Source organism: Leiobunum rupestre, chromosome 6, assembly GCF_980474605.1.
Source record: "Leiobunum rupestre chromosome 6, qqLeiRupe1.1.hap1, whole genome shotgun sequence".
Lineage (NCBI taxonomy): Eukaryota > Metazoa > Arthropoda > Arachnida > Opiliones > Sclerosomatidae > Leiobunum > Leiobunum rupestre.
In genome coordinates this window covers 43,323,801-43,348,506 of record NC_143389.1, presented here as the reverse complement: position 1 = coordinate 43,348,506, position 24,706 = coordinate 43,323,801, and the positions used below count along the sequence as shown (strand labels likewise).

General features: G+C 38.3%; 1 protein-coding gene across 5 annotated transcripts in view; it reads right to left on the bottom strand.

Moving 5' to 3' along the window:
* The window catches only part of LOC149941078 (A disintegrin and metalloproteinase with thrombospondin motifs 20-like), a 153,979-nt gene that overhangs the window by 46,038 nt on the left and 83,235 nt on the right, over positions 1–24,706 (bottom strand). For all 5 annotated transcript variants that reach the window (XM_090180208.1, XM_090180209.1, XM_090180210.1 and 2 more), the window contains one exon: positions 23,079–23,274. In XM_090180208.1, the coding sequence (XP_090036334.1) occupies positions 23,079–23,274 (196 nt within the window). The remainder of the gene's footprint in view (positions 1–23,078; positions 23,275–24,706) is intronic.

Below are 24,706 nucleotides of genomic sequence, written 5' to 3'. Positions count from 1 at the left end.
ATACAACTTTAACCCTTTTTGGAAAAAATAGTTCGAAATGTTGCTTTAATTTAAAAAAAACGACAAAAACAATTACCAATATATTTACCATTTACAAGTCGTTGGAATTCTTCGGCGGAAACCTCAAAATTATAATTTATTCAAGTAATATCATCTTTTGAGAGCTACGCCAAATAATTCATTGGCATTCGACGCCATCTTGAATTTTCTTAAAAACTACCTCGAAAGCGATCTTGGGAATCTCGCAGGATTTGTGAGATCAAAAGTTCTTGTTTCCGGTTTTGAAAATCGTCAAGTTAGCAGGATCGCAAGAAATCTTGCATTTATTGTAAGAAATCTTAATAACTTGACGTACCCCGGGCCCCTACGACATAGATTACGTCACAAATACTACAGCCAATGAATTGGAAATACGCATTACGTCTTACAATCTACGTAGCTGAAACCCCACCAGTTTCGTCAGTCACATTTGCCAGCACGGTGGCATTGTAGCCTCGAATTTTAAAATTGTATCCGGGATATTAAGAAAAGGTGTAAAGTATATGCCCTATGATTATTTAAACAATATGCAAAACTGATTAAATACGGGAAATAATTTTACACGCGTGAGGAAAGTAATTTATTTAATAACATATTTGCGTATACGGGCTGTTTACAACGAAAGAAATCACGGTAACGTAATAATACTGTTCCTATGTTTATGGCGCGTGGGAAAAACGGTAGAAAACAATCGAGAATTAATAAAGGGTTTTATTCAGGGACGTCGAGATAATGCTGAACCGTAAATTACATTTTCAGTAATAAGCTACATACGAACGCGGGAATAGTGCCAGTGTCCAAAAACACGCGAAGATAAAATAAGCCACTAATAAAGAGCCGCCCATTGCCAATTATAATAAGATTAATATATTAGACAAGTTCGAATGTTTCGGCGTACATGTCGTGGGAGGAGTAGGAAAAAAATTCTGTTAAAAATGACAGGCTTCGGATATCAGCTAAGAAAGGACCACCAAGATCTGGCAATCGAGAAAAGGTCACGATGGAAGTTTAAGTGAAAAACGGGCACTCGGTTAAACAATTACCCCTTTTGAAAGTTTGACTTGGCAGTTCCGGGAACGAAAATCATACGCGTTGAAATAGTTCACGATACTTACGAAAAAGTCTCAGTACGCTTATGGCGATATTAAAATAAATTTTTAGCGCTCTCGAGACTAAAGGGTGGCCCAAGAAATATTCAAATATAATATTTTGGCGATTGAAGTGATCGTAAACGTGTAAAGAAAGTGAAAATAATCATCAATTTGAACTTTAACATCGTGAAATTGATAATTTGACACGCGATCTTCGTTGATAACAAATTGCTTTTAGATAGAGCAAAAACAATGTCGAAACGACGGAGTAAACGAACGAGGAAACTGAAAGTAGGTTTTCGAAATTACAAGCCGGATTAAAAAGCGTATTAACCTTCCGTGCCAAAAGGGAGCTTTTCTCGATTACTTTTGTTGGGGGGAAATGAAAAGGAAAAACATCCAAGGACCAATTTTCAAGTCAGCGCGGCCCGCGAGAGAATACGCGTCAATAGAAGAAATACGAAGAGATTTATTCGGGGAAAAACGTTATTAACGAAATGAGAGGGAACAACTTTAAACGACACGGCTGAGGGTCAAGAGGTCAAACAACATAACTGGTCCATTTCAATTCCTTTTCAAACTCAATAAGCGAAAAGCGGGTATCAACGAGGCTTTCGAGAAGAAAGGAGAAGAGTGAAAGAAAAAGCGAGTAAATAACCCTTCTGGAAGATGATGATACTCGCTTCTCTTCGTTGCGGGGTCAACTATCAAGCGCAATTTTCGTTTCAAGCGAATAGACGATACGCAGTCTGGAATACGTCGTGACTTCGGATGAAGTGCTCGGTGAAGTTGGGACGAAGCTACGTTGAAACGACAATAAAGGTACCAAGGAAACAAACCACGAAGAACTTTTTTTTGGAGACGGCGCGATGCGAGTTATAGTCGTTGGCGCTCTTCGAATTAGCATTCGAGGGAGAAAACGTAGAAAATGTTTCTTCTCTACGCGACTAAAGCGTCTTGAGGACTAGAAGGATACCTACTTCTGCAGGGTTGCGTATAGTCCTTCGATATTTCTTTTTCTTTCCTAGTTTTGTTCTTCGATGGCTGCGGAGAGTGAGTGGAGAGTGGCTTGGGTTGGAGTTGTTGGGAAAGGCCGCAGTCAGAGATCATTCTCTTTGAACTTCAAAAGAAAACCCAACACCGAAATCGTTTTTAGGAACCGTAATTTTTCCGCGGCACGTCCAACCACTTGCCTTTTGCTCGCGAGAGCGTATCATCATACGAGCAACCGCCATATACGAGTTTTTTCCCCTTTCATTCTTTCCTCGCCGCGCTCGAAAAAAGATGCTCAAGATATTACGTCCACGCTTTACGACATTCAAAATTTTGTTTGATCTCTAGCTACGAGATGATAGCCATCGAGTGGTTGCCGTATATAATACGTATCGATATTTAAAGGGTTATAGAATCATTTGAAAAATTCAGCCTTAGAAAATCTGTTGAGTCGTACCTTGGTCACTTTTTACGCCCTAACTAGTCAAATTACAACGATACTAGGCACTTTAAATCCAAGACATGACAATTTCCGTGGTAATAGCTGTTTACCCAGGCAAGTCACTGTTGATATCAAATGTGTACAGCTTTTGATACAAAAAATGTCCCTCATTACGCCGCACTCTTTTGAAAGCAGCCACCGATTAAATGGCACCATTTATAATGGACAAAACCAGCTAATCGTTGGCTGCACTGTACACTAAAGTACTACAACAACAGTCCTCAACGCATTCGTTACGCCTATAGCAAGGTGGTGTCGTACGAAAAAATAAGGGACAAATAAGAAAACTGACGAACTAAGTTCTTAAGAAGCTCGGTAATATGCGGGGGCATTTGGGCCGAAATTAGCCAGAAGGGAAAGCAGCCCTCAATCAGGCGCCCGACGAAAACTTGGAACGACTCCGGAAGGTTTCGCAGTCCCAAGTTACGGCTAAAATAGAAGAAGCGAAACCCTCTGTGAAACCCTAAAACCCCCCGAAAGCCACTCCCTCCGCGTGATTTATCCAACAGGGCTTTCATTAAAACCAATTCGCGTCGAGAGAAATAAGAGAGCCACGCTTAACTTAATCCGCACGCGGCCAGAAAGAGATAATTGTCGGACATTATATAAGAAAAGATGAAATGAACTTCCAAATGAAAAAAAAGTGTACATTCGAAGCTAGTTTCTATATATAATATCAGAGAAAACGCCGCTCGGGTAATTTCACGTTTCGAAGACTCAAAGAGTATATAGCGTTTCAAATTGGAAGAAGCCACTCGGAATACGAATTGGCTCGGCCAAAAGCGGGTGTGGCAACGGGCAATTCGCATAAATTGCCATCTCTTCTTGTCGACTCCTTTCATATTTTTGTTCCTAACATACGTCTTGATTGGAAAACGACATTTCAAACAAAAAAAAATCCATACAGGGTGTTGCTAACCTGTCCCAATTGTCGACCACAAACGTACACCAAGATCACGTTGGAGCTGACTTCCTAAGATTCCACTTATTGAACCCACGATTACCAAACTATAACTAAATCATTTATTCTTAGCACCAGTTGAGTAACAGAGCTGGATTTTTGAGTGTATTTCCCCTTTGCCTTGGTGAAAAGAAAGTGTATTTTAGGTTACCAATCTTTCTAAGGTAGAGAATGTTACAGATAGCCATTAATACATTATGTCACCCTGTCCAATATTGTCCGCTCCCTCCTAAGGCTTGAAGATTTTCGGCGCTTTTCAGCGGTTTGTGGTGGAGGTAATCCCTAAAATTCTTGAGGGGTATTCCGTAAAGAACGCATTGAAGGTTATATAAAAAACGCGCGAGATAAACTGATTACTAATCACGCTGTAGTTTATAATATCTTAATTCGCGCGTGATAAATAAAACATGAAGATACGAGTACAGATAGACCCGAAGATTTGGGCCGTAGGGCTCGCATTTATCGAAGGATCATTTGGAAAATTACGTCGAGAACATGATTCCATTAACAATATCACTTTATTCTAAATCGGTTAAGTCATCAAAAATTAGATAGACGTAAATAAGGCGTCCTATTCGTAGAATACTGATGAATTAATAATAAAAAGGATCAATTCGCGCTAAAAGAACGAACTTCAAACGTAGCGTTCTTCCGTTCGCTGATCACGAATGATTCAAAGAAAGGCTCTAAATAATCCAATAAGAGTAAATTGAAATAAAGAAATAAAAGTTTCGGCGCTTTCTATAATTGCAGAAAAGGATGAGGCGCGGGAATTGAACGCGAAGAAATACATAATCGGATTTAACCACCGACGCGAGGATGAATACCAAAAGGACAGAAGAAGAGAGAAAGTGAAAGAGTTGGGATAGAAAGGCGCCCACATACAAATGAACGAGTATCCACCACACGTTTAATACGAAAAGATCTTTCACTTTTATTGTTTGGGGGTTACGCGAGGCCGTAATTTACGAGGCGCTATGAATCAGGGAGTGAGCGCGAGACGGAGCCGAGAACGCCTTTCTAGCTTTTTCCAAGACGCGAAACTCCAGCACGAGCGCGGATAAAGGCATTAATTCGCGTCCTCCGCGCGTTAAGCGTGTGTGAAAGAAACGGGAAGAACTTCCGCGCACTAATAGGACGTTTTCTTAAGGCGACCAGGGTTGGCACGGTGGTAACCAGTCCAGTTTTATCCACGTGGATTAAACCGGGTTAATCCACGTTAAAAAATCCATGAAAAAATCCGGACTTTTCAAAAACTCATTGTTTTAAAAAAAAATCACTAAGAAACGTTTCTATACTTATCCAAAAAAGAGCTTTTTATTGGTGGAAACATACAGTTTAGTCTATGGAACTATCCCAAATTTGTTGTAATTAAGTGTAATAACAGTAATTTACTGTTATTATAATTCATAAGCTAGGGGGTCACTGGTCATAAGGACCAGTTTAAAAAAAACTTATTTCCAAGGCTGGTGTTGGATGCCAAAAGCGGGTGGGCATCATAGTGGAGGACGGAAAATAACACGATTTTATTTAATAACAAGGCAAATGAATGATTTTGAAAAATCCGGATAAAACTCCAAAAATCCGGATTTATCTGGCAAAAAACCATACCAGTGGACTTTTCAAGAAAAAACCGGTGTTTTTCCAACCCTGAAGGCGACAATTCGTAGTTTGGGTTTAGAGGGATATGGCCGCTCTTCGCTGGAATTTTGACAAGATGACGACCATGGCTCAAAGACAAAGCGTGGTGGGGAAATTACGATCACGCTATAGAACATCCGAAGATTCCGCCACAATTATCTTTCTCGGGCACTATCAAAGCAATTGCTACGAAATATGGCTGCAATTACGTAATCTTGTTCAGCTACGATTCGACAGATGGCGTGGCGAAAATTCATTTAAAAACCATTCGGGCCCTCTCGAGACTATCGCTTGTAAAATAGTAAGGCAAGGTAAAGGTATCTCCGCTCTCGATCTCGGGCAAAGGAACATCCGTTACTTATAAAACTCATAACCATACCCTGACGAAAATTACATTAACATTTGGGTCAAACTGAAATCAAGACACAGTTTAAATTCTAAACACTTTTTAATAAAGTTGAAATTTACGCGTTATAATTAACACGTTTTGGATCGTAATTATCGATCAAAATCAAAAATGAATCTACCAATTTTTTTACGCAACCTTGGAATAAATTTTCATCAGGGTAGCTTCGATAGTTTCAATCAAATATATTCTATTATCAAAAACCCGCGCATCTTAAAATAAACGTTTCTTACAAAACCCTTTTCAAATAAAAAAAAGTTACGGATTGGAAGGAGAAAAAAAACCCTCGAATGTAGCCTTTCAATTATTTTCACATTAAGCGTCAAAATTATACGATTATAATCAATTTCTTTCGGAGGAGCTCGAAGTTCAAATCAAATTTATGAGACATTTCCTTCAAGTCGACTCACGTTTTCTCGGCGGAAAAGTTATACGCGGGGGTGGATTTTAATTCGCTAATGGACATTCTCCTCGCGCGCGCGGATAGTCGACCGGTCGGGAAAACTCCTTTGAACCGCTATAGTCCGCCTACTACGGAGAGCGCTATTAAAATGAGGAGATCCAGCGTACGCAACATTTTAGCGCTGCAAAAGGAAATTAATTCACATTTCCCCACGGTCCGAAAGAAATAAGTAATTTCGAGAATTTCACTGTCCGCATAAAACAGGAATTAACCATTTTACCAACCGGTTCATTTACGTAATGAGTATCTAAATTTGGCTTATCTTGTTGAAGGTTTACATCATAGGAAGTGTTTAAAATATCTAACAAAATTGTATTTGTTGGGAAAATGTTATAAAATTTTAATTGTACGTAATTAACTGTAATAAGGTATTCGAATAAACCGGTCAGCACAACTATAAAACCACAATATTTTATACTTAAGTGCTATGTATTTCAAAATATTACGAGCTAATTAACGTTTCTAACAGATATAATTACGTATTTAAAAAAAACCGTAATCCGTAGACATAAAAAGTTCGCTATAGTATACAGGCAGTAGGGTTTACTAGATTTATCACCAATTGTATTTTATCGGCATTCTTTTCTAAGTTCAACACGTCAAATATATTTAACCTGACTAGACATGGCGGCTTGCAAACACGGCCAGTGGTTCAAGTTATTACGGAAATTATAATACCGTCGACCCGAGGGAGCTAGAGGTCAAAAACACCGCCGACAAACTTCAATTTTAATCGCCATCGAGAGGAATCTGATCTAGTGAGACAGGATGCTATTGTCAGGATGCTCTAAATCAAGCCCGGTTTCGTCCCGCTAGTTCGCATCGCGACTCTGACAACTTCGATGGTCGTAGACTTTACCAACCTCCACGCCTACGATCGAACTATTAGCTAGTGCTCGAGTGCGTAAAAAAATTTGAAAAATACACAACAGCGGTAGGAGACAAATATCCAGCTGACAAACGATTAAAATAAAAACAATCTATTGTCAAATATATCAGCGACAACCCAATAAAATAAATAGAAGGCGGCATCGGTTTTTTAACTTAGTATTATTACACCTATACGTTTGCGAAGATATTTCAATCCTCCCAGCAGTCGCAATTGTAGGGGCACAGACTCCGATAGAAAGTTTAGAAACCAGTACTTATAGGAGAAACACGTATTGCCATCACTCGACTGTCTTGTTTGTCTTTCTTTCGTTCGCTTTTAACGACGGTAAAACTCAGTTAAACAATATAATTCTAGAGAGAGGGCATATGTTGACTATAGAAAGCTCTATATTTTTTTACTTCTATTGGAAATTACCGCCGTCTCGTTCTTTTATAGTATCAAGTGTGGAAAGTTTTTATTTTATTTTCGGTGGCAGAGAAAGAAAGAGGAATTTCTCGAGTAGATTGAGAGTGCAGATTGGGTGTAAGAAACCAGTCAACACGTCAAGTTCTGGACAGTCACAATATATGGTGAGCATTGGCCAAAAAAGATTCTAATCTGGGAAATAAGTTATTTTTCTCTACTTCTGGCGCGGGTATTATAAAACGAGAAAAGGCGCTATACACTCCAAAACGCGGAACAAAAAGCCTACTCGTAAATTTCCAAAACAAATTTCAACTTATTTCCCTCTATCTCTCTCTTTCTCTCGCTTTCTTTCTCAAGACAACTTTTTTTTAGACTAAGAGAATAAAAATAAAGTTCGAAAGTTTACCAATTAACTCGTATGTCAGTCTGGCAATAGTTTTCTTTTCATCGTTACACTTAAGGAAAATACAGGAAAATAAAACTTTCGGAAGATAAATTATATCCAAATAACGATATTTTGAGACATCAAAAGGAGCTTACTTTTGGAGCATGAGGATGATTCTCCCAAAGCACAAATAAATACATTCTTGGTAATATCAGAGTGATTGTAAACACATCACATACAGTTACCCCAAAGGGCGCTCCTTTGCCGTAAAAACCTTTCACTGGACATTTTTCCTAAGATGAATATGTTGACACGGACATTTAAATACACACAATCCACCGATGCATTAAATATATTTCAAATATGAAATTTGAATCAATTTTCAATCATTTTGTACTTAATAAACCCAAGTGGAATTTTATCGAAATTGAATTTGTTGAGTTACTTGGTTTTGTAAAAAAATTAGCGTAATGCGAAAACCGTAATTTAAATTATTTTTTTAAGCAAAACTAATTTTTTGAGTTACCTGGTTTTGGAAATAAGGTAGCGAAACACGAACGCGTTAATTGAAATAAATTTTTAGACAAACCGAATTTTCAGAGTTACCTGGTTTTGGAAATAAGGTAGCAATGTTTTTTGGAATTAGATGGCGCCTGTGCCAATTGGTACGGAATTCAAATATCACAATCGTGCGTACGCGGGTCACGAGTCTTGGTTGAAAATTGTGTACATTTTAGGTCGAAAATCTACTCAAATTATTAAATGGGCCCCCTAGTGACAAAATCTTACAAGGAGAGTACCCAAGGTGTTTATTGCCGATTTTGTTCAAAGTCGGGCGTTATGTCTATATGAGATATGCAATTTCCCAAAAGGAGACGTTGTACTACCCATTCGATTGCCATGGCAACCGAAATTATTTTGACCACTTAAAACAAAAAAATCTCCATATAAAAAAGCATGGGATTTTCTCGGTTTTACGAATTTTTTTTTTAAATAGAAAATCACGAAATGGGTAATTTGGACCACATTTAGGTGAATTTCATCAAGTTTGGGTAAATAGGAACATTTTTTAGGTAAAATTGTAACAATGTTTGGGGTAAAATAAGGAAAAAATCTTATTTTTGTTTTAAGTGGTCAACAACATTTTCGGTTGCCATGGCAGATCGAATGCGTAGTGCAACGTCTCCTTTTGGGAAATTTCATATCTCATATAGGTCTACATTACAGGGGCGTAGGAACCGGGAGGGGCAGGGGGGCACATGCAGACTTGGAAATAGTGATATTTTTTACGGGGGCCCTGCGGGCTCCCGACCCCCCTTAAGTTTATTTTTATTGAGAGCCACTGGCCCAAGCGGGGGGGGGGGGGATTAGGGGAAAAAATTTAAAATTCGGTAGGGAAAATTGGAAAATAAAAATTGGTTACGTTACTTACATAACATTTATTAACTTTAAAACAAGCAAGTATATTATAATATCACACATAGTCATTTGTAACGCTAGATCCCGCTCTCGTATAGGGTACAAATCATGTTCCAGAAATTTCCGTAAAATGTTTAATAAATATTTTTTAATTAAATTGAGAGCCCCGGTGGCCCGCAACCCCCGTTCGAATGATTTATTTTAAGAGCCCACGTATTTTTATTAAGAGCCATTGGCCCCAGGACTCCCGCTAATTCCAAGTGTAACACATGCATTCGGAGAAGCTACACTCCATTAAAAATTAAAAACCATTCTCCAGACCCCTTTTCGTTTATCTTTGCCCCCTCCAACTCCTAGAACGTTCCTACGCCCCTGCTACATTACGCCCGACTTTAAACAAAATCGGCAATAAACACCTCGGGTACTCTCCTTCTTAGTATATTTAAGTCCCTTAGGATGGTGCGTAAAAACTAACTGGGCATTTGCGTTCCACGTCACTAAGGTCGACTGGTCCTCAACCTCTTTTATGCTAGCTCCTGAAGGCGCCAAGCGGGCACCGTCGACCACCTCTCGGCAGCTTGTGACGTCAAGAGGGCGTTTCATTCCTTACAGAAAGTCCCCCCAAAACAAAACATCAACCGGAGACCAGCAGGTCCCCATGAGCCAACTTTGCAGCCCCGTCAGCATTTTTACGACCTTGCAACTACCCTTAGCACCGGCAGTCTTGTTCGCGAAAAGAACATCGCCACGTGTTAGTGGTGGTCGTAAAAAAATAAAAATATTTAAAACTAACAAGCTGTAGCCGAAAGATAAAAGACCCGCGCGCGTAGCTGCCAGAGAAAAATAATTAAGTTTTTGTGAGCGGTCGTTTCGCGGAAGAAAAAGAGCGAAACAAAATGCCGGTTCAAGGACACGAGCCACTCAAAAAACAGACTTTTAAGCCATACAAAGTTAACGCCGGAAAAAAAATCAAATAAATTTAAATGACAACCAATTCAATCGAATCAAAAAAGAATGACTTTTACAAATATATTTATATAGTAAAGGAACTTGATTAAATTCGATCAAATTACCCGCCGGGTCTCATGGATATAACCTTGCCGTAATTATTTTAGACCCATACTAAATATTTACACGTCAGGCTGGAATATAAAAGCAATCAAAACTAATAAATTTAGAGAGAGAGGAACGTACCTCTTCCCCGCCTTGGAAAACGCTAGCCGTAAAAAATTAAGTCGTCAATTTAAATATTTTCGAGTGACATATCGACGTATACCGATTGGTGCGACCTCTAGTTAGAGACGCGATAATTATCCGCGATCCGTGCCATCGCGACCCCTGGTAGGACAAACTGACAACGGCTCATTAGTACTCGGGAGCAATGTAACTTTTAAATTTAGTTCGCCCACAATCTTTGACCCTCTAGAAGACTGAAAGCGTAGAAAAGGACGGGGTTTCGGGGGACGTGGGTTGACGAGGGGTTAGACATTACGACTTTTTGCTAAAAGAGAATGTACCGCTATGATAAAACGCGTCGTAACCTTTTGACGACCCAGCTAAAGCGCGAGGAAAAAGTTCTAAAGAGTTGGAAATTTTGGGCGTGGGTGGACGCGCCATTTCGCGCTTTCTCTTCTTCGAGGAGGCCCGGTCCCCCCGCGACACCGGGGTCAATCATTTTGTCGCGCCAATTTTTCCTCCTATAAATTGTTTTCCTATTTAGGCTTCGTTCCCACATAACAATTTACGATGGTGTGTGTGGGATAATCGGATTTAACAAACCATAACCGAAATACGTCACAAATTGTCGTTCATTACGATTAAAAACCTTGGCAATAGACTGACTGCGATATCGCTCCGCTAGTAAACAATTTCCACGCTTTAATTACGTAAATTAGCTCCGTTGTAGCGCGTGACGCCAGCCAGAAATAGCCGCGGATGTCAATAGCCCAGAGGCGTAAAGATAGATTTTACCGAAAACAATTGAATATTAAATGAGATTAATTCGGTTCCATTTGATGTAATATCGAAATTCACGATATACGCGTTTCTATTGTTGTAAGATAATCTATTCGAATTACTGGTTTAGGACATTCAAAACAGAACGAGACACGCGCGAACTGGCTACGCTGATTTTAACAAGCGCGCTATATATTTCAAAGATGGCAACATTTGGGGATTATCCGTGGTCGTTCTATAAATTGGTCGATAAATTTTCACAGCGCGCCACAGTTTTTATAAAACAACGTAGCTTAGAGACTTCGAAGTTATTTAGTTATAGAAAGCAGATATCAGTCTCTACTTATCTTTTCCTTGGGACCCCCCTCTCTCTAGAATCCTCCCTCCAAAAATAAAAGTCATAAAAAAAAAGAGATTTCGATAATGATCTAACGGAATTTTACATTACATCGGGAGGATCCGATGAGAGAAAAAAAGCAGAAAAAATATTTATACTTTCTCTAAGAGGATGAGAAGAGAGCATTTAAATCTACGGCGATGACTCTCAACCTTGAACGGAGCTGGGGCCCTCCGCTTCTCAGCCCATACATACGGTCTATACACACAGCTCATTTCCAGATTATATCTGAGAAATAATGCGTATTGTGAAGAACGATTTCTAACAGCGGAGGCCGGGGGAGGATTCCATAAACTTCCAGAAAATCTTAAATTAGGGGGACTATAAAGTCCTACTAGGTACTTAAAATCTGCAAAAGAATCCGGTTCTGAAACTACATAAAGTACATTACTGGATATACGCAACCGTCGTAAGACGCTACGTCTTTCTGCCACATACCGAAAGCTCGCGTGAAAGGTTTACGAGCTGTTTCTTAAAGGAATTGAAAATTAATTTCCAGTTGAAGGACAGACTTTGTATTAAAAAAGATATTTAACATTTTTTTCTATTATACAAGAACAAATTTACCCTATATTTGAATATGGACATTTATGGGCGGATAACAATATCTACACGGCATTGTTCCCATAGTTTACGTATAACTGATGTTAGATTCACACGATATAGAAAATGCATTAGGCCTAATCCTGGTAGCTGGCTTCTCTTGTAGCAACGGTGTATCGCGTGTTGAACACTTCTACATAAAATGTACTAAAAATAACAAGCCTGTACACATGTTGACCAAAGAAGCCAAACTACAGCAGTATGACCACTATTTTTAGTTTTTTCGGTGTATATTATCCGGTCAAAAATTTGCTAGTTGGCTTAGTTATTCTAATTCAATACAGCTAATATATAATTAATATAAGTACAATTGGAATACACAGATTAGTTATTTAATAATTATGATTTATTTCCAAAAATAATTGAATAAAATATAGATATAAATGAAAACTAGCACTGATTTAAACTACCTTTAGGCTTTTAAGTGACGCGACACGTATGATAATTTATATTTGACAGTGTGTTATCATTGGAACTGAGATATAAAAAAACGTCGCGTTGATATTCACCGTGAGTAAAGTTCTTATTAAAACACTTTCCGCCAGTATTATAATCAATCTACGTTACTAAAATTCGAACGTTTTAATTAAAACATCCATAAAATTAAAATACGATAAATCCAACCCTTCATAGCCCATTAAAATATTAAAATATGAAAAGCTGAGATTATCAGCCGATAAGCAGCATCGGATTGCCCATTACCCACCCCCCAAATTTAAACACGCTATACATAAGAGGACCAGCAATTTCCGTGGGGCGTCAGAGCGTAATAAAAGACCCATTTATTATTAATAATATTTATAATAAGACCACCATCATGGCCGCTATATTCCAGAGAAAATTGCTCGACCAATTTCTATAAAACTTCTTAAGACTTTTTTTTTACTCCTGAACACGCTCATATTCTCCGTTAATACATTCTTGAGAATAATAGCGAGACCACGCTTATACGGTGTCCCGCCTTCCATCAAAAAAGTCTTAGCTTGATGGTTAAGATCACGTAAAACTGTCAGGAACCAAAGAGACCCGGGATTTTTACGCCCCGAGACTATAAAATGAAATTTAAAAAGAGGTATATACGCTTGGCTATACATCAATGGGTTCCCGGGGAAGTTTTTTAATGTATCATTTTCTTCCGGAATATAATAGGGGGATCCCCGATGCCAGAAAAAGCCCATAAATTTATGATTATCGTTCTTAGAGGACATATCTTCCCGGCTCGCAACAATTTATCAAGAAATAGACCTAAAACCACCCCGCAGTACCGCGTAAAAAAAGAACGGAAGAGAAAGAGAGAGATACGATTAAGATAGTGGGCTATAAATAATAAAACTAACCATTGAATAATAAAATAGAAATAATGTATCAAGACAAGTTATGGCGGGGAGTCTTTGGAACGGTCGGCGAAAAACGAGACGTAGTCTTACGAAAATTTATATTTTCTGTTCTTTGTATCATAAACGTAACTAAGTATTGTAAGCAACGTGAATGAAATTATTTTATCCTTAACCTCCGACAAATTATTTTCTAGCTATCAATCTCACGTACTAGCGTATCATTTCACCCCAGCATTCCAAATTACTCCAAATTCTATGTATCATAAACATAACTAACTGCACCTAAAATGGCCAAGTTTCAGCTATATTATGAGCCCTTTTGCATTGCTCTAGCTTGGACATTTTTCTAACCTCTTCCCCGAGTACCCAACCTTTTGGCAAATGTTCAGGAATCAGGATCCCTAGACTCTAAGTAAATAATTTTTCTAACTATCAATCTCACTTACCAGGGTATAACATCACCCCGCTGTTCCAAATTACCGGAAATTCCTTGTATCATAAACGTAACTTTGAGTGTTGTAAGCAACGCTTAATAATAAGAGATTTCACTTAACCTTTAAGAAATAATTTTCTGGCAATACCAGCGTACCATTTCCAACCGACCGTCCCAAATTACCCCATTTGCTTTACAGCAAGAAAACGCGATGAATAAATGTTTTCCGAAATAGGTATAAACCTAGAAAAATAAATTTCCCAAACGTTGCGACAATACCGCTACGAGGAGATTCTTCAAAAGAGATAACGGGAATGGATGAATGAAAGGAAGTGATAAATCTGTCAAATACGGCAATACGGGAACGTTTATTAAATTTTAATGTCCGCGTATCCACCACGATAGCCCCCCCCCAGACGGATTAGTTGGAATGGAGATTTGACGAATGTTTGCTGAAACAACAAGAATCGTCAATTCAACAATGTTTATAAAGAGCTTATCGGCCTTGGAATTCAACGGTGTCACGCTGAGGTAAGAATTGTGACGGAACCTTGGGCGGTAGCGTACCTATTCACTAATCGCCTTGATAAGTATGATTAATAAGGGATATCGCCTCTCAACGACGCGTACGTGGGACAGAATTACGACGACAAGCTTCTAAGGAGAATAAACAACAATAAATACTTCTTACCGACACTAAAAAACTTGTTTCTCGTTTTATCGTATTTGTAGAAATGAGGCCGAACCGCAAAAACAAATTGAAGTTGTAAACTTCAAAGGGTTGTTTATCCTTTTTTAAAAATAAATAATTTCAGAATGATTGTCTGAATGACCTACAAGGTCGCCTCTCGCTTATTTAAAAGTTCCTGATGGCCCCGTGACTGAACAATACGTAGACAGATCCTATCGTAAATTTTACAAGACTATAATTTAGCAAAAATACTGGTAACAAAGAATTGAAAATGGCCCGCTTCCGTACGAAGCAACATCATAACATTAAATATTTAGTTTTAAATTAATAATTTTAAACAATTAAGCGATCCTTTCACAATCAAATAAAATACCCAAACATTCTTTTAGTAACTATATACCAAAATATCAATTTATAAGTTAAAATATATAAAATGCATTAGACAAAAAATTCGATTAAAATTCTTATATCTTGTAGGAAACGTCAGCCACTGTAGGTTTTAGAAAAGGTTCATTTATGAATACCAAAAAGGTTCCGAAAAAAGTGAGAGAAAGTAGATGGATGAAACCAATAATTATTCTAATCAGCGTCTATAGTTCCCACATTCTCATCGAACCTACTCGATTAACATAATAAAAAAGAGACCGTCCTTTCAATCACATCCATTCTAGAGATACCTCCCCCCCTCGCATCATTATCATCTTTAATTCTCGACGGAGAAGACTGTCCCGCCTAGGGATACAAGTTACTGACGCAAACCAGCAACGGCAACCAGCGACGACGAAAAGAAGACAAGTTTAAAATTAGCATAAATACGAGTATGTAAAAGACAAACCGCCGGAATTCGGATATATATATATATATAGTCTGCGCGACTGCATTCTTCAACCGATTACCAGTTACAAATTCCCCTAGTAGCAAAAAAAAAGGGTTAGATCGATTTAGGTAAAAAATAAACGAGTTCTAGATCACCTTTCTCATGCTCCCGGGTCTCCCCCTATTCATACGGTTACTATAAATAAAATCAAGCGATTCAATACATCGAAAACAATTTCCAATTCGTGTAGAGAGTCAATTTTCAATCGGTGACGATTAAATTTGAAGCGCATCAAAGTGGGTGCCGTCTAATAAAGGCGAGCAACGAATATATTGAAATAAGACACCGACAGTTCAATTTATTAAATTCAAATTGATTAGTCAATTAATTTAGTTTAATACAAATATAAATTTGCACGAGGTCAAATTCCTATTCGCTATTTATCACGTTCGAATATCAACGCGGTGGTACAATGAAAGTTACTTATTAAAAAAATGCGGTTTCCTTTTGTTCCAAGCTTTAAGCAGTTGCATAAGCATCTAGACGGATTAAAAATTTAATTTCACTCTGAAAGACGGTCGTGTTAAAAGTAATATTAAGAGGTTGCTTTTAATTAATTTTAAATGTTTGACTTTCTTCATTTCCGCCCTCTGCTGAATTTTTTTTAAGACTTACGAATTTCGTCTGTAACCATAGCGCCGCGAGAAGTAGAAAGTGCCAGTATTAGCGTTAGCATTAACCTAGTTTTGTCTTCTGCCAACTGTGGATAGGGTGTTTAGGCTATTCATATTAAAACAAAATGGGGCTGATTTTATAACGGAAATAGCTAATTAGGGGAATTTAAATGTATTTTGTACTTAAAGACCAGCGTTTTCCAAAGTGTATACGCAGATTGGTGCGTCACCTTTAATTTCTTTAAAATAAATTTATGAAAAAGTTCAACTTGGGGAAGAATAAATTCAAGTACCTAAGAATATGAAGCAATTGTTCTAACCTCTAGTATCATATTCGCATACTTTGTGGCGAAGGTTAGTCTGCTTGTAGACACAAAACGATGGCGATATGAGAGTGTGGTGTTCACAATTTCCGCAGACACACATCCTATATAAGATGATCTTAAATAAGACAATAATCTTAGCTACATACGCGGGTTGAGAAAACCAAACTATATACTCTCTTCTATATACATAAGAGAAAAGATAATGTCTAACAAGTATGTCTAGAGGTTGCGCACACCCACGTCTATTGCGCGAGTCTACGTCATTTCAAGGTCGTTTCTATTGATATAGTGGTGATAAGATATAATCGACAGTGTATTCAAAGGAGTGGTACCCACTTTCACTTCGGTCCACCTTTAACCGCGCTTCGCATTATCCATTACTATTCACGCTGACGGATACGAATGACGTAAAACCGTTTAATCAAATCGTTAAAAGTTTATACTAGGGGCCGTGTGTTATTTCTTTTTATTTATATTTGGTACCCCCCCCCCTCACTCTATTTTACTGCTTTATTTTTAAAATTAGGAAGATCTCAAAAGACCCAGATGATCGCCAGAGAATTTCTCGTATAGTTTATTTACGTAAGAATGTCGACTAAGGAAAATCCTATAATAAGACAGCTCAAAAAGAGAAAGAAATTAAGGGAGTATTTTCTATTCTGGCATTTTCTAAAACAGACTAGAAGCATCCCCGGAGACGCACCGTTAGCCATCGGCAAAAAAAAACAACATGGAAAGAAAAAACGAATGAAATCAAATGATAGGCCAATTTTAGCGAGGTTCGAACTCGCTAAGAGCGCTACCATCGCGCCAAGAAATACAAAATTTTTCTTTCTATTTGTTTTTACTAGTCGAGTTTCTTTCTCCGGGGAGAGAAAACTAAGTATTGAAGTCTAGAAATTATTTTTTTTTGGAGAAGCGCAGCGAAATATTTTTATTCAACCTCGCAACATACGACGGTTAATTGTGAGCCTGGGAATCAACCATACCAGACTCAGAGTCAGACTGAGAGAACGACATTTTTAGACACATTACGAGACATATTTGCGGCCCAACAGACGATTGGAAACTGTTTTTTTGCGAATCGCGATTATGTAAATGGTAATTGTTATAGCATGGAAATTTTGAAATAAACATATATTGAAGTAGAATTGCCCAGGGTTTATTGAAGAGGGGATTGCACCAAATTGAATTGTAAATTTAAATATACTCTCGAGGAATATAAAAATATATTTTATTTATATAAAATAATTGAAATCGATCCAGTATTAGCTATTTTAAATCAAATTCACCATTTATAATTTTTACCAAGAAAAAACCGAGGTGTTTGATCTACAAATACCGAAAAACGTCTAGTAGACTATATGAACGTTTTCGAAGTTCAGGGAAATTTCCCCACTTGTGGGATTTTTGAATAAAAATTCCCATTAGGTTCTAACGTAATATTTCGAAGCATTAGTTGTTTTGAATCTAATTTTACATTTATAAACGGAAACTGAAATCCGAGTGCAACCCCGATTTTAATCCCTTCATAATATACATGGACAACAAGATATTGGCAGAAGGGCTTATTAAAAGCGATAAGAGAGGACGGTGAGGAGCCAGCGGAAGTCTATGAAGTTCCATTTTGCGGAAAACTCCCGGTTGCCGCTTGCTGCCTAAATAATTAAATCCACTCTTCCTCGGAATCGTATCTGCGTGCGCCAGAAGAGCCCTTTCAACGACACTCGAGCGTACGCGCGATGCTAGTATAAGCTAATTACTTAAAATGCATTTCGTTAACGAAGATCGAGATAAAATTACACTCGAATTAAGCCTGTAATTGAGAAAACAACATATTTCCGTGTCGATGAGACGGAAAAATAAGGCACTTGAAATCATTTTAACGGAAGTTTTAAATTAACGGTTGATTAGAGACGCCGGTCGAAGTTGTGATTTATCAAAGATTGGTAATTATCGCGTCTTTAGACGACAATCGAAATAGAATTGACTGGTTTTCCAACCACGTTAAACGTCAAAGACGAATCGGTTTTAAATTATTTCCAAGTACTCGGGAAGCAACAACAACGCCAAAGATTTGTCGTTCTGATTATTCCGTTTTCATTAACATCTCCCCTCTTGTACGCACCCTTTTTCTATTCGCTTTTAAATTTGCCGACAGCTTATGAATGAATCTTACAGAAAAAAGTTACTTCTACACTTCATCTTGAGCTATAAACGATAAAATTATGCCGGTAGCACCCGGTAGGGGCGGTTGAATAACAACCAATTTACACAAAAAATGTATTATTTCTAAATTATACGTCGAAGAGGTTATTAGTCTCTTTCTCTTTTAAAACAAGTCATTAACTAAAACGAAACCGGAATGAAACAAGTTAAATTAACCCATTTATTGACGAAAAACCGACGATTCTTAAATTCGGCTTCCGAGCAACGCTTTTTCAACACTACTGGAAGAAATGGCAGATTACATTGCGTAATGGTTAAAACATTAACGGGAATTTCTTAATTTTTGACAAATGTTAAGTAAAAAGGACTTCCGTGTGTTGACATCATTTATCTTCATTAAATGAATTGTTCCTAAATTAAGTGCAACTACCACGGCAGTATGTAGCTTCGCGTTTAAGACACCGAGCTAATTTTACGGTTGTTTAGAGCTACATAAGAACAAGCGTAAGTTAAACTACGTGTTATGGAGGGTAATGGTTAACAATTATGGAATTTTCAAACGATAAATTATCAGGGAATAAATTAAGTAAAAAATAAAACCGGGGCAACTTTTATGGTCTTGCACGTTTTCGCGTTAAAGATTCTATATATAATTTAAATAAGAAAAGCGGTGAGAATTATGGGTTATCCAATATAATGAAAACATATTTACGCCCAATATTATAGGTGTTAAGCTGCACGCACGTTTACCGAACACTTCATTTCTGACGAATCGTGATATAATGACCTAGTTGCCTCAATAAAAGGGAAAACGTTAACCCCTGTAAAGTTGTTTCTGATCAGACCACGTACACGAGACTGATATCAACCCCAACTTTTCAGCGCTCCAGAATTCACTCAGATCAGTTTCGTAACATCTCAATTAGAAATGGAACCAGAAATGCGATACGAGACTGATCCAAAAGCGCTAAAGAAATTTAGCCCTTAAAGAGAGGTAGTTGAAAAGAGTAACAGCAACCGATAACTTTATATCAAAGCTCGCATACTCAAAACTTTTAATAATAAAGTTAGCGCCATGAAATGGTGTTTGGCTGTACTAGAATACAATTTCCAGTAAAGCATTCAAAAACTCTTTAAAAAGTGTTAGAGGACCGGTGATAAAAAAAAGGTGTAAAAACGCATAATGAAAGTGCTATGTATTAGTTTCGGGAGAGCGGAAAGCCAAACCGCGGCGCATAAAACGCCATGCTGACTGCCATGCCCAGACATCGCGACTAGACCCCATCAGCCCCGGAGATAAAAAAAACCCTTCGAGAAAAATATTCCCTCTCTGTCTCTCTCTTTATTCAACACGAGCCCCTCGGCCGAATTTTTATTATTGTCCGTTCTTTTATTTAGCACCCAACAACTTTTGCCTTGAAGGATTTTTATATATTACAGGGTCTCTATATTCGCCGAGGAAGAAAAAAACTGTCGATGCTCGAAGGGGTTAGTAGCCGTAAATTAAAAGGAATAATAATGGTAATAGTTCAATCCCACTTCGCTCTACAGCGAAGTTTAACGTATACGGATGGTAAAAGTTGCGTATCTCACAGGCTAGGCTGTTCGGTGGTGCGCGGACTAGTTTTATTTCTTTTCACTTCCATCTCTTCTCACTTTTTCTTTAATATTTGGGGCATTTTCATAAAGGTTCGTTGCGAAATCAGTGGCGCGCTAATGATCGGGGTAAGAGAAGATCGGCTAAATAACATTCATTAAACGCGCGCGAGGAAAAACAAGTCGATTTAATGACCACGTTCGTTTTTCTTCGAGGAGCGAGGGTTAAAAGTTAAATTGCTTCATACAAAAAAATATATACGTTCATTCTTATATTGGTAGAGAGATATAGAGAAAAAGGGGGACAAATTAGAGTAACAATATATCTTTGGAAGACTTTTCCGCTACCGGGGTGGTCCCCGGTTTTTATCAATTTTTATTACGTCATGTTATTCTTCATTAAGGAACCGTTATGCCACCACAATCTTAACGAAAATGACAAATGAAAGATACGGGGCGCGAGCTAGTGTCACTATTTCACTCTTATTTGTTCCACATCGTAATCATAATGATGGTATTTCTAGGGCAGAAATGGTGTGAGCGCACTGATCAGAAGCTATTTTAAAGGGGAAGATGGTTAATACTTGATGATTATTTTACTAATGGTTTATAAAGAAATTCAGTGTAATATGTAAATAACGGTTAAATTAGTATTTTACTTCAAGTGCTTAACTTTAAAAAAAAGTTATGTTTTCTCATTTTTTCAGTTTCAAGTACATTTGTCAGGATTTTCTTCAACGGATCGAACCTTAATAATAAATTTGAATAATACAATTCGAGTGTCAATATTTTGGTATGAACAGTCCCTAAAGTCAACCGCGGCTCACGATAGTTTCTTAAATAGGCTACCATATTAAGTTTACCACAAGTTATATAAGTGGACAAACGGGTTTGCCATATAGACTTCTTACCCGGCAAAAGGTCTTTCCACAATAAAGGTGGTATTCATTCAAACCCAGACTGGGAAGAGAGAGAGAGAGAGAGAGAGAGAAAGAGAGAGTGAGGAGTTACATAAGCCTACTTTTTCTCATTTCTTTTTATGAAAGGCTGTAAAGTTACATTCAAGTTTTTTTAGGATAACTCGGCTTCTAGAAATTTTAACTCTCTCGTAAGAAACGTGCAAAAAAAAACCCCCCCGAAAGCCAGAAAGGAGTGAGTTCCGCCATTGTTAAAGTTTTATTCGGTTCTCGTAAATGCCGGTTTGATGGCGTCGTTAATCACTTGATTTAACGACTATAGTGGAGGGTCGAAGGTGAAGTGATGGTACAAGCGAAGCTGAGGGAAGGTCAGCTTTCTATTGAATTATTCCATTCTCTGATTAACTACAGGCCCTACATACTCGCACTACGGTAGTTATCGAATTAGAAAGTAATCAGGCTTTTGAGATTTTGTTGGAAACTCAAAGACTATCCACAGCCAGTACTATACGGTCTAACATTGCGACATTACTAAAGATCCGTCGCTATAAATCTTAATGTCAATTACACTAGGACTTTGCATCGGATTGCAACTACAAGTCGCTTGTTGGTTGTCATTACGTGAAAAAACATAATCCAAGCTACAGGAAACTATATAATTATACCAAAGGAAAAACACAATTGGGAGTAATTGCTTCGCAATTACAGACCATAAAAGTACGGAAAAAGCGTATTAGCACAAATCTATCGGAAGATTGTCTACCCGGGCGATCTAAATTGGCAAAAAATTACGTGCTAGACTCCCCATATAGATGGCGCGAGTGGTCTCAGCCCACATTCTTCGCTAAGTGTGGCCCATACATTATGTAAAGGACCTTAAGACTACTCAGCGAGTCTGGGGGAACGCGCCTAAGGCGTTGATTTAGGTCCCGCAGACACCCACCTGATGGAACTCACCAAGGGTGCTGGCTTCTGGTATTTAGGCATTGCAAAAAAATATATATCAGTGGGGAAGTTTTAACATGTGTTTGGAGAGTTTGCGCCGAGAAAGTGCAACGACCTTTTTAGGGTCGAAATTAGCTGGTTTTTTTACGTCTTTTTCTCTCAGTCTCCTAAAAAACCTCTAGATTATTTTTCTTCGGTTCTGGGTTTGTTCGTAAAAAAGATACGATTTTTGGGGAGAGTAAAAAAGCTTTTCTCGCACTCGGTAAACTCTAGCTTTTGTCGCGAGAAAACGTAACAAAAAGTCACGAAAATTGAGTAAATCCTAGCTTGTTAGCGAAGTCTATACACTCAAGTCAGTGAGATAAAACAAAATTGAGAACCTAACCCGCGCTAGAAATTGTCTATTTTATTCGAAAATAAAAGGGGTGATACCACGCTATTTCGAGGGTTCGTGTTAGATACAAAGACTATTCCTTTTTTCCCCAAAAAAAACCGACTATAATTTAAAGGTTTCGGGTTTATCTTTTAGTAATATCCTCTTATAAAGTCTCAAATTTCACGGGTAAATAGGCAAATAAAGTCCCGATTCTGGAACGAACGTAAAGCTGATTCGCGCACTAAGTAGCCAAATAAATTCCCGACTCTGGGATGGAAAATAAGGCTGATTCGCGCACTAAGTAACCAATTTAAACCCCGAAGTAATACGGTAACCGTGTACGTCTAGATCAGATAGCGTCTGCCATTAGCGGTCCTGGTAAGCGATCTAAAAATCCAATCTAAAATTAGACTACCAAATGACTATTTTAACTATACGCTTTTCCATCTCCCAAACTAGCGCGAGCCCCCGCTAGAGGTCCCCGTGAAAAATAGCTCCGCAAGATGGCAATCGCGTTATCCCGATATACGGGATAGTAATGCATTCCAAATTCCCAAACCGGGGAGAGCCTGCTAGAAACGTTACGCGGGGATAACTATCTAAGTTCCATTCTGAAGTTTGGCAATTAGAAGCAACAGACTTACCCTCAACATCGCACGTGACTTTGGGAGGAGGATAATCCAGGATAGACGCTGGCGAGGGTTGATCTTTGGCGCTGTTGGGGGAACTGGCCGATATCCGCGCGAAGACGTGCGGAATCCGAGTTCCTCCGTACTGGCCACTAGTGAACAGCTCGGGCTCAATCGTGAAATCTCCATCGGATGTATGGATCAAACCGAACTGAAAAAGATAAAAGAAATGTAAATTTTAGCTATTAAGTATAAACGTGGAGAAACTTATTGATAAGCGGGTATTACAGATGAGCCTGATATACGCGCGAAGTTCCTTGATTAGTTTTACAGATATGTCAAAAAGGAACGCAATCATTTTCAACCTTTATTTTCCGCGGAACCCCGAAATTTTACGAATCAAATATTATCCCGGGGTTGGCGGGAAAAGCCACCCGCATTTGAAAAACCAATTTTTGAAAACCAAAACGCCCCAGATTTCAAATATATGTTTTTTTTTTAAATTATAGGGTATAAAGAAATAAATTATTATTTATAATAATAATATTTATAATTATTTATAAACCAAAATTGCAGAATTATTAATTTATTAATCAAAACATCACAAATATGAAGTAAAATAGAATAGATTAGCTAGATTATAAATTGGTTATTTGGGTTCTTAAGCTTCTCATATATTATAAATGTTTTTGCGGAACCACTGAAGGTTGAAAACCACTGATTAAGCGTACGAATAAAGCAATAACCCTACAACCCAAGCGGCTATTACCGGAGAATTGCTACCCCAAAAAAAAACGATATCTTCCAATCGCGTCCATTTGATTTTCCGACCACCATAAAGCGTAATTTCAATTTATCGTTCACAAAAATAACATTAGCGCGATATCCCATCCACACGTATAATTTTCTCCATCCATATTTCCAAGCAATCAACTCTAAATGTCTATATTTGCTCTAAAACGAGCACTTAGGTCTAATGCCATAAGCGGTTTATATTCAAAGAAGAGCTTATCTAGCGGATATAAATGTTATTTCTTTGGAGCCGCGATGGTTCGTACGGAGGCTGAAGTTTATTTCAGATGACTAACCTAATGACAAAGTAGCCACGAAATAGGGTTTGCTACTATTTGCCAGAAAAGAAGTTACGTTGGTTCAGCATTTCAGGAATTTCCCGCAGACATAACTCGATACCGTAGAGCGAGATCCTCCCCAGAGACCCGCCAGGCCGTATATAGAGTCCAATAACGGCCTAACACACTTAAGTGTATTAAATTTAAGGCGCGCAACTATATTTTTCGGCGTAGGGCGAGGGTGGACTAAACGCGGAGTGCCATAGCCAGGGAGACGCTCGCGAGTTTGGCCTACGAGAACCGCGAAAAGGAAACTTAATAAGGATTCCCGCCCCTGCTGGTAGCCTCCCCATTCCCGAAGCTCCGTGATCGGGGGACTTTGCCGCGATGCTTCCGTGTATGGAGTGGCTGCCCTATTCGGTATTCCATATCAACCGCCCTCGCTTTTCTTTCTAGTACGACGTTTATCTGACATCGTGGTGTTAGCTTAAGGTATGGGTACAGTTCACGTTGGACGCTGTTGAATGCCGGAGCTAGTGAGGTGCCGGAAAGGGGGTTAGGATCCTAAAAGCG